Source organism: Nothoprocta perdicaria, unplaced genomic scaffold (assembly GCF_003342845.1).
Source record: "Nothoprocta perdicaria isolate Ctin4 unplaced genomic scaffold, notPer1 scaffold_3, whole genome shotgun sequence".
In the NCBI taxonomy this organism is placed as follows: Eukaryota; Metazoa; Chordata; class Aves; order Tinamiformes; family Tinamidae; genus Nothoprocta; species Nothoprocta perdicaria.
In genome coordinates, this window is record NW_020455532.1 from 325,022 (window position 1) to 334,884 (window position 9,863).

At 53.8% G+C, this 9,863-nt stretch overlaps 1 protein-coding gene across 1 annotated transcript in view; it reads right to left on the bottom strand.

Annotated features, from left to right (window-relative positions):
• Positions 1-4,157: 4,157 nt before the first annotated feature.
• The window catches only part of TTI1 (TELO2 interacting protein 1), a 6,172-nt gene continuing 466 nt past the window's right edge, over positions 4,158-9,863 (bottom strand). The window contains exons 2-7 of the mRNA XM_026041969.1: positions 8,146-9,838; positions 7,564-7,725; positions 6,647-6,795; positions 5,737-5,877; positions 4,974-5,178; positions 4,158-4,249 (exon numbers count right to left, since the gene is read on the bottom strand). Coding sequence (XP_025897754.1) covers positions 4,158-4,249; positions 4,974-5,178; positions 5,737-5,877; positions 6,647-6,795; positions 7,564-7,725; positions 8,146-9,838 — 2,442 coding nt within the window. The remainder of the gene's footprint in view (positions 4,250-4,973; positions 5,179-5,736; positions 5,878-6,646; positions 6,796-7,563; positions 7,726-8,145; positions 9,839-9,863) is intronic.

Below are 9,863 nucleotides of genomic sequence, written 5' to 3' on the forward strand. Positions count from 1 at the left end.
CCAGCCCATTTCCCTGGTCCTGCCGGGCTGCAGGCCAGGAGCAGCTATGGAGAAGCAACCCCTGCTCTGCAGGGCTGGGCTCGTGGGGACAGCCAGCGTGGGGAGCCTGGCCGAGAGCYGTGAATTCCTGGGAAGTGTGTGCAGGGGGGTAAAAGGGGCTGTTAATCGGCYGGCTCTGCCCTCGCGGCGCACCTACAGCCCCTCCAACGAGAGCAAAGACACCCTGCTCTCCAAGCCCTCCCAATGGGCCGCTCCAGCCAGCGGCCCCTGGGATGAGCCGGTACCTGCAGAACTCGGCTCCGGCTCGTGCCCGGGATGGCCTCAGGCGTGTGATTATCCCTGATAACCCGGAGTGCCGCGCAGCTTAAAGAACAACTTGACTTCTACATTTTCAAACTAACTCTTAGGTAGTTTCTAAGCAACCTGTTTCCATGGCAAAGAATCCTGGGGTTAATCCAGGTTTGTTTTCTGTTGTTGCTTTTTTAACTTAAATATAATTTTATTAAATCTTGCCCAACTGTTTTAGTGTACTTCTGCTCAGCTTTCAAATGACAGCTGTCAAAAAATATCCACTAAACTACAGAGTCAACCGAAAGGTGTCTTTAATGCCATATAATCAACTTCAGTATCTAAAAAGGTCCAAAAATAGCTCCTGTTTGTTCCAGTTGTACTAAACAACTTGTTCTACTGGCTCAGAGTGGAGTTAGGACTATTTTGTTGCTTTGTTTTTTTTTTTTCCCCAAGGTCTAAGGAAATCTACAGCAAACAGGCCCAATATGAACAGACTGGCAAAAGAACAAGTGTTCCTGGCTTTTGCATCTCGGCTCAATGTTAACTAGACCCAACTGACCTCAGGCTTCAGTGATGACCGAGAGAAAAAATATTCCTGCATCAGGGAGAAAAAAATAATCTATATCCAGGATGTCGACCAAAAGGTCAAACGGTAAACCTCAAGAGAATTAAGTGTGTTCATTTCAAAACAGTCACCTTAAGTTGAAAAAATGCTGAACTGTTCTCTCTGAAAGTGGTGAGGTGTGCCAATAGCAGTTTCTTATTCTCTTTTCCTTCATTTTTGTTTTGAAAGTGAGAAGCCTGTGGAGGCTGATGCAAATTGATAAACTGATCATAATCTCAGGTTTTATGTACTGCAGCTTTCAATTACAACTTCTTCCCCTCTGCCCACTGCCTTTTCTTACCTCTCCTGCAAACTCCTCAGCTGTTCCAGCGCCCCAGGCACATTACCAGAGCTGCAATGACTTTCAATAAAAGCAAAGGTGTAACTCCTGTTTCCTGGCTTTCCCAAGCTCTTCTTCAGTGCATGCATGTAACTATTTGCTTATTTTACAAGCTTTGAATAATATTTCCCCCCCCCCCCCGAATATTACCAGCAGCCACTTTCCAATAAAGCTGGCTGTAGCACTTTCTCTTCCTCAGACCTAGGGGAGCTCAGTTTTCCCCAGCACCTATTTCTGCCTGTTGAGTATTGCACTATGCATGTACCACGTTCATTTACTCCCCCTGGCTYATCTAATAAAACTAGAGGCCCCACAGATGAGATTAAACAGCCTTCCTCCAGCACGCTAACATCTCTGGAAGATGGACAATGCTGCTTCTTATGTGTTTTTTTTTTCCCTTTTCTTTTCCTCCTTTTAGCTTCAGCACGTTAGCCAGAAGTTCCTGTTCAGCCCTTTACACGGCTACAGAATCCTCACTTCAGAATCAGACCGTGTCAATTGGAGATGCAAGGGGCTGACCTTGCTCCTGGCAGGTCACCACTCATGGATTCAGTTAGAATCCACTAAGGTGAGTGATAGGAACTACTTTCTGCTGGAAAACATCACTTGGCATAAATCAAAATGGCAAGCTGATTCCTAGTATCTTTTTATCTTGTATGACTTCTGCAGTAATAATGCTAGGYTGTCATGACTTACTCTTAGCCCAAGTCACAATGTGAGATTATTCGTTGTATCTGTTTTTAGCAGCAATTTAAAATGCAGAACTTTTCATGCAGCAGGCTGATAACTTTACCCTTGCTAAGATACAAAGGGCCTTCCACATGACAGTTCGAGTTTGCAGAATTATTTTCAGGCACATGGAGAGCAAAGAAAAGAAATGGGGCTTACAGGCATCTGGTGCTTAAGCAGCTTTAGAAAGGAAGCTGGAGCATGGCTGAGAAGTGATTCTTATCATGCAACTGCAGCTCATTGTTACGGTACACACTAATTTTGACTGTTGCAATTTGAAGCTGCTTAACGTGTACAGTTAAAAGGCAAAAGTACTACCATATATGCATGGCTGATATCAGGCCAGGCATGATGTGTTCCTTGATGAACGTGTGTCTGGGCAACAGAACTACCCCAGCGAGCTGCCTGCAGGAGACTTTGCTTTGTTCAATGAAATACGTAACRTGTGGTGCACAGAAGACAAAGGGGTGGCAGCGTGGAATGTGGCACTTGTCATGTAAAATCAAAATACCCCATAGCAGAAATTACTCTTGCCTTGAGCTTTGCTCCCCTTTTCTCCCACCACWGCAAGCTTGCTTGTCAATAAAACTTCTAATGGCTGTCGTACCATAAAGCTAATTCAGTGTTTCTCCCACTGCTRTTAAATTACACAGCTTTTTAGACCACTGGGTTGTGATTTAAAAGCTTCAGATCCCCAAAATCTAAACGAATCCTGATGTTCTGCTTTGCATGCAGACAGGGAAGCTATATTGTATTAAGGATATACAGTCCCTCAGCTAAGAAACCCTTTGCAGAAAAAATGCTGCTGGAGCCTGCTGCGATGCAATAAAAGCCACTAAGGTAAAAATAAACCTATTCTGAGCAGCTCAGGAGAACAAACAGCAAGGGAGGGCTGCAGCTTCTGAGAGCTCGGCACAAAAGCCCTTCCTGCCCCTGGGGAAGCCGCCCTGGGCTGAGGGGACGGAGCGTTTGTGCCCTCCTGGCAGCCTGTGCTCCGAACCCTGCAGCGCTGGCCGAGCTGCCCGCAGCCAGCCAGGGAGGGACAGCCCGCAGACAACGGGGCTTCAGCAGCAAAAGGAATGTCTGCTTTCCTTGGTCACTCGACATGTTCTTAAACTGACTGTTATCTACCGAAATCGCTGGGCTTCTCTTTCCAGGTGACAACATATGACAATAGCAGCAGCTTATCCTGACAGCAGGGCACGCAGAGCAGGGCTCTGAACACCAACCAAATCTGCCAACGCTTCACAGATGTAATGTGTGTACATGTAGAGTGTTTCTACCCTTCCAAGCCCTCCCAGCCTTCTCTGAGCAAGGCAGTGAAGACACCAGTGCTAGGATGGACAGGATTCCAAACAAATCCCTATGTGGCTGAGCCTGGGAAAGAGCTGTCTCTTTGCAGGCTGGCAGAGGGAAAGGCAAGTCATTTGACTTGGTSCCACTCCCAACCTGTTTTTCTGATGGTTTGGATCCACATGGATAATTTAATTCTAAATAGGCTTTACTGATTGAGCTTGCAAGGCTGCACGGTGTTTTAAACAAGACTGATGAAAAATTCTGGAGCCTTAGGGAAATTTTGATGTTGGCAGGTGAGACCTTGTTGGTTCTGGTGCAAATTTGATGTCTGGGAGCTAGGACTGAAAGAGGGGTATAAAGCTCCCTTGAGAAGTCTCTGCAGCAGAGGGGCTGAGGTGATGACGTGTGGGGATGGGAAACAGAAGCGTAACAGAAGTAGGTATCAGCCTGCAGAAGGTGAAAGCATCAGCCCCTAGTGACGTGCTACACAGGCACGTCTGACACATTCACCTGTGTAATTGTCTTCCACCTGCAGTTTTATCCCACCAATAGGCCAGAAGTCTTAAGAATTCTAGTTTAAAAGGTGCAGAAGCAAGCAGCATTTCTTTCCCTCTCTCCCCAAATGAATTGAGAGGTAATTTGAAAACAATCAATACTTCCTGGACAAGCTCATCTCTCTGGGTCATTTTAGTAGTAACTGTTACTTCACCAGYGAAAGGAGCTAACTTCCATGAGGGGCTCTTCTAAAGGACTCAAATACATTGGAGAGGAATGGGAAAAGGTGCAAAAGGGGGGAAAAAAAAAAAAAGGGGGGGGGGTGGGGGGTGATGGTGGTTCCTGGGCTCTCCCTCCCCACGCTCCCCCCGTGCCTGCTGCACCTGCAGCTAGGAGAAGACGTTACCTCTGGGCAGCTTCCTGCAGCTTCCTGGGCTGCCTGGCGCTCAGGTACATCAGACTGGCATTTGCCACTTTATTCAGGTCACTCTCGCCTGCAGAAATGGAACAGAGCAGGACGGTAGGAGGTAACCTACTGTGCTGCTGCTGCCTAATGGGCTCTGCTYGGAACTGGCAGCAAGTGGCTTCTGAGCCTTCCAGCTGTCTGACCCAGGGCTCTTCTGACCTGTCCCCTTGAGCATTTGCTGAGAGCTGAGAAAACAATCAAGGGCACTGAGAGAGGACAAGAACAACTACAAGCAAACCTGTTCCCTCACCAAAGCTGCGTCCAAAAACCTGCCCCAGGAGAATTTCATTGGTTCTCTCAGTGCTGCATTGAAAGGGATGTATCCAGAGGGAAGCCTCCAACTGGAGCCAGTCAGCCTAGCCCGAGGCTTATCTGGGCTCCAGCTCTTCAGTTAATTAAGAACAAAGCTTGGGCCAACCCCACTGGCTGCAGCAATCCAGGAACTCCCCTTAAAACCCATTTCCACACACAGGTGGGATGAGCAGTCCAATTCTACGAGGTATTTGGAGTATTTTCCACCCARCTGTTCCTTGGGTAGAAAAATGACCATCCTCTTTACAGGTTCTCAAYGAAGAGAGATTAATGCCCAGCACGACCTGAAAGGGATGAGGCTAAGGAACATCGGGAAACCAAGCCTGTGGGGCAGCAGGGGGATATGAAGTAAATATGGGCCTAGTTCTAGCTCTGACCAAAGGAGAGGAGCTAAGCCCAGCAGACATCTCATGCCGCCTAACAGCGTGGCTGGTACTCACCCATGGCTAAGTTCTCGCACAGGGAGCCCAGGCCCTGCAAGACGGCCAGCTGTAACTTGAAGGCGAGCGTGTGGCTGTACACGGGTCCCGCTCTGGCACTGGCCGGCGCCTGGCTGAGCAGGGAGCTGGCCAGCTTGGGCAGGACGTCCTTGGAAAACCTTTGCCTCAGAAAGTCCCCGCACTTCTGAGCCAGGGTACAGAGCACCTGATGGAGAGACAGCAGTAAGGGCGGATACGGAACTGAGGTGTCTGCTCCGCAGTGCTGTGCCCAGCAACCCTCACAGCTCTGGGGCTGCTCATTCTCCCTTGACAGCTGTTTGCTACCAGCTCTTGAGCCTACCAGCTCTTCCACACCGAGCAGAAGGCACACGCTTGGTGGAGAAGGCCAGAAAGCAAGAACCAAACAAAYGGCTGAGGCTGTGGTCAGGTAAGGGGTAAGCTGCACTATGCAGTACCTCTCACTGCTGCTTAGGCTGCACAGTAACTGCTCTCCTCTCCCCTGTACTAAAAGCTAACACTGCTGTTTCCTGCAGGAAGAGTCACGATATGATSCGTGGACAAGCTGTGAGGGTGGTTCCATTCTACCCACTACCGGGGGCACCCCACTATTTTAAGCCACCCTTAAAAAAACCAACCCAGCAAAAACCAACCCCCCAAACCTCTCTACCAGGCAAGCGCTTCTCCTGCAGGCCGCAGCAGGAGCTCAGCTGCTTGCTGTCTGAGCACTAACTTGAGGGCTGCTGGCGAGGAACCACTGCGGTACCTTGAAGGCTCTGAGCACGGCCAGGGGGTCATCGCTAGTCAGCCGGGAGACGAGCGCCGGCCAGAGCCGATGAGCCATGGGAAGCAGATGGTTTCCGTGAGGATGCAGGACAGTCACACAGAGCTCCAGCACGTCCAGGACCTGTGCACGGGGTGACAGATTTTGAGTGCTGCAGGGCCAGCAATGCCCGGCATTCAGCTGGACCCCGGAGCTGTCTCGGGGAGCAAGGAGGGCTATGGAGGAAAAGGACAGAGCTTTAGCTCGCTATGAACTGGGGTCAAATGAACAGACCTGCTCTGGCAGCGACACGGAGAGTGGTGACATGACTCCTGCTGGGCTGCAGGGCTGGGCTGCCTGGGACACGCGAGGTTTCTGCCCRATCCTGCAACCTGAGCTGTGCACCAGGACCCTGGTGCCGCTACGGAGGAGCGGCGGACCCGCCCAGCACGACTGCGGCCTCCCCGGTAGGAATCTGGGTTATGCCTCACTGCTGCATTTTCTGTCTTGCTTTGCACTTTAAAAGGAGGCCACCTTCAAAGGATTCTTCATAATTAAAACCCAGTCTTTCAGCCCTGCTTATCATCACCCTAGAAACTTCTGAAATGTTTATYGGTCTCTGCACTACGGTTTGAGGAAAGGGGGATGGGAGTCCTAGATGGAAGATCTTTCTCCTGCTCAGRCTGAGGCACAAGAATTAACTATTACAAGCACCAGGGAAAGACTCTTGACACGAAGCCACTGCTGAGACTGCAGTCTGTTCGGGGAATGGCAGCCAGGAGACTCTTGCCAACGCTTGGAGGGTCTCTCCGCTACCCTCATTGCTGCAGAAGGCCCGCGGCGCCTTGTGCACACGCGGATGAAGCACCAGCCCCCCAGGGGCACCGCGGCCCCCCAGCCAGCACCTCCGAACCTTCAGCCGCGCTCGGAGGCTCCCGTGGGAGAGCAGGTGGATGCACCTCTCTAGGACGTCCTTGGCCAGCTGAGCGTGGCTCGGCAGCGGGGCCTCCCCTTCCGCCTCCGCAGCGGGAGCCTCCGGCTCCGCAGGAGGAGGGACCMGATCTGCAAAACAAAACCACGATAGTGAAAGTGCTGCGAGACCCCAACCCCCTTGGAGCTCCTCTGCAGAATCCCAAATAGAGCCTGGGCATCTTTGCGTCAGGTTCAGTCAAGCCTGCGCTCGAGTTCTGAGTTGCCTGGCTCATTTGGTGACGGTGTGGGACTGGGGAAAAGAGGCTTTGCTTTTGTTACTGGGCACTGTAGTTAGCCTGACATTTGTAGTTTCTCCTCACCACAGACTTCCTTATTTCCCATTGATTTTTATTGAAAATGAAAAGGCTGGCTATTTAAAGATGATGCATTTAAAGGTCAGGACTGCAGCACAGTCCAGTAAAGAGACAGCAAATGTTCCCTACACGGATGTTGGCAGGGCTCGCCAAGGCCAGGCACCAAGTGGTGTCATCAGCAGCCAGGAAAGAAACGGCACAGGGACTTTTGAGGTGAGGGAAGGAAGATGCAGGAGGTTTCCAGAAGTCACAACTTTGGGTCCTGACCTCCTGTGCAATGGAGCTGTTATGAGGAGAGGAAAAGCACAGTGGTGTTTTTTGTGTCTGAGAGCTAGCTTTCATCTGCAGCCCTTTTACCTTCTCTGCGTGCTTTCCTGAGCAAGAACACCCCGGAGCCCTTGAAGGGGCTGAAGTGTGCTCAGAGGCCAGCAGCCAGGCAGCGTTTCAGCCTGCTCCCAAGTGCCCATCTGACAAAATAAAACCTCCCGGTGCCTGTTTCTCCCCAGGCTGAGTGCCCTGTTGTGCAGGCCTGCGCGCTACCGACCTGCCTCCTCGTCATCAGAGTCCGACACGTTGCCCTCCGCGATCCGCTTCTGCCTGACGTAGTCGAGGAAGAACCGCTCCATTTCCTGGCTCGAGAGGACCTGTCCTTCCGCGTCCTGCCCTCGCGGGCTCTCCTCGCTGCAGGGCGTTCCGAACCACCGCACTGCAAAAGAGGCACCGGGGCATCACGGAGCAGTCGAGCCCCCCGCCCGCAAGTCAGTGAGGTACCGCGGATTGCCTGGGAGAACAACGGGACCTAAATCTCCTGGGAGTGACCGGCAGTGCGGGGCACCGGCTGTCCAACCAGCGCTCCTGCCAGGACTAGAGCCATCCTTTCAGAACGGGCACAGGCTGCTGGGGTCCTGCAGTGCTCAAGGCCAGAGGAACTGGAAAGTGCTTGTGCAGAGCGGCCACTGTCACCACACTCTGCCCAAGAGCTGGGTCACCGCTCRCGCTGTCACCTGCTGCCTACACATCTACCTGAAAGCGCCCTTGCAAGCCCCAGTATGAGCTGCAGGGCCAGAGGCCAGCACCCTTAGTGGAAGCACGGCAGAATTATGCAAGGTAAATGTCATTTAGATACCTAAAGCTGCCATTAACGAGTAGAGGACCCTGAGGAAGGTGGACACCTGGCTATCGTAAGACTGATCAAGTGCAGACAGGACATCCTGGATGACATCTTCCACCAGCGGCAGCAAGCTGGCATCCGAATGCCTCAGCATCGTGTCCAGGACGCGGGAAGCGTGCGGCTGATGTGCCAACTGGCGCAAGTTCAAGGAAATCCCGTTCACCAGATAGTCAGAGTTCTCATTAATCAAGCACTGCATGGAGTCRTAACCGCAGGCCTCACATATGTCTATGAGCGTCCCCATTGCTGTCTCGCTGATGAGCAGAGTCTTGTCACCGGCCTTTTCCAGCACAGGGTACAGAGCTGAGAGCAGGAGCAGGCGGAAGCCCTTCCCCAGGACGGCAGCAAAGCAGCCGATCCCTTCCAGCTGGATACAGATCTGCCAGATGTTGCCGTTCATGGTGCGGGTTGAGAGGTGCGGGTCCGAGGCTGGAAGGAGGAGGCTGCCGCGGGCGCTCCCCGGCCCGGCAGGACACCCTGGGTGCTGCACGGAGGAGTCGGCACCAGCCTCTTCCATATCAATACTCGTGACCAAATACCAGTTTGCCTGGTCTGTGTATTCATCCAGGATGGAGGTTATGCTCCCTGTGAGGTCGTCCATGCTCACGGAGCCCTCCCTTTCGCGAAGGGCCTCCACGCCCAGCCCCGCCGCGCCGGCGACGACCTCGTTGAGGACCATGGCCGCCTGCCGCCGGTACGCGGCCGACTCCGCGTACAGCCCCATGAAGTGATCCACCAGCAGGTAGAGGTTCCCGTAGTAGCCCAGCACGCGGCACACCTGCTGCAGGAGCAGGAAAACCCTCTCCTCTGTGAAGAAGCGGAAGTATTTCCTGTGGGGCCTGCCCTTCTGCAGGCCGCCCGCGGGCTCGCGCGYGCTCGCGCAGCCCCCGCGTCGCTCCTCGACAACCTTCACGTCCGTCACGTCCAGCTCCAGCACTTGCATCAGCGCCTTGGAGACGCGCTGGAGGTGCGCTGCCGAGTTGAGGACGATGTTAATCCTGGTGCCCAGGAGCTTCAGATAGCCGAGAAACAAGCTCAAGGTCGCAAACTTGCCCTGGTCGTCCTGGGAGTTCATGAGGCGCGGCAGGGCCGTGGCGAGGGCGTGCAGGTTCTCTGACAGCACGTCGGCCAGCGCCCTGCTGCCCGTGACGAGGCCCTGCTCGGCGACGCTCTGCAGCACCTCGCGGCACCGCCTCTGCACTTGGTCGCTTTCGTCGTTCACCAGCCCCACCGCGGCCTTGAGCAGGTGGGCGAAGGAGTCCACGAGCGACCGCCTGCACTTGTGCGCCAGGTGGGAGACCAGCTCCACCAGCTCCAGCCGCACTCTCCAGTGYGGGTGAGCGGAACACACCTCGACGATCTTGCGCAGGAGCAGCGCGAGCTTCTCCGCGGTGCTCTGGCTCCACTCGGGTCCTCGGTGGACCATGAGCTCTGCTATTCTGCCCTCCACCTCCAGCGGCTTCTCCGGGGTCTTGGGGACCCTCTCCAGCTGCTCGTCGGCCATGACGAAGCCGACTACGTGCCCGAAGAGCCTCAGGGCGGCCGCGGTGGGCGCGTGGCCCTGCTTGGCGTCGGCGGTGGCGATGCGGGCGAGCGCGAGCGCCGTGCCGGGCAGGAAGGCGGCGAAGAGCTGCCCGCAGCGCTGCGCCTCGCGGGGCGGCAGCGGCGCGTGC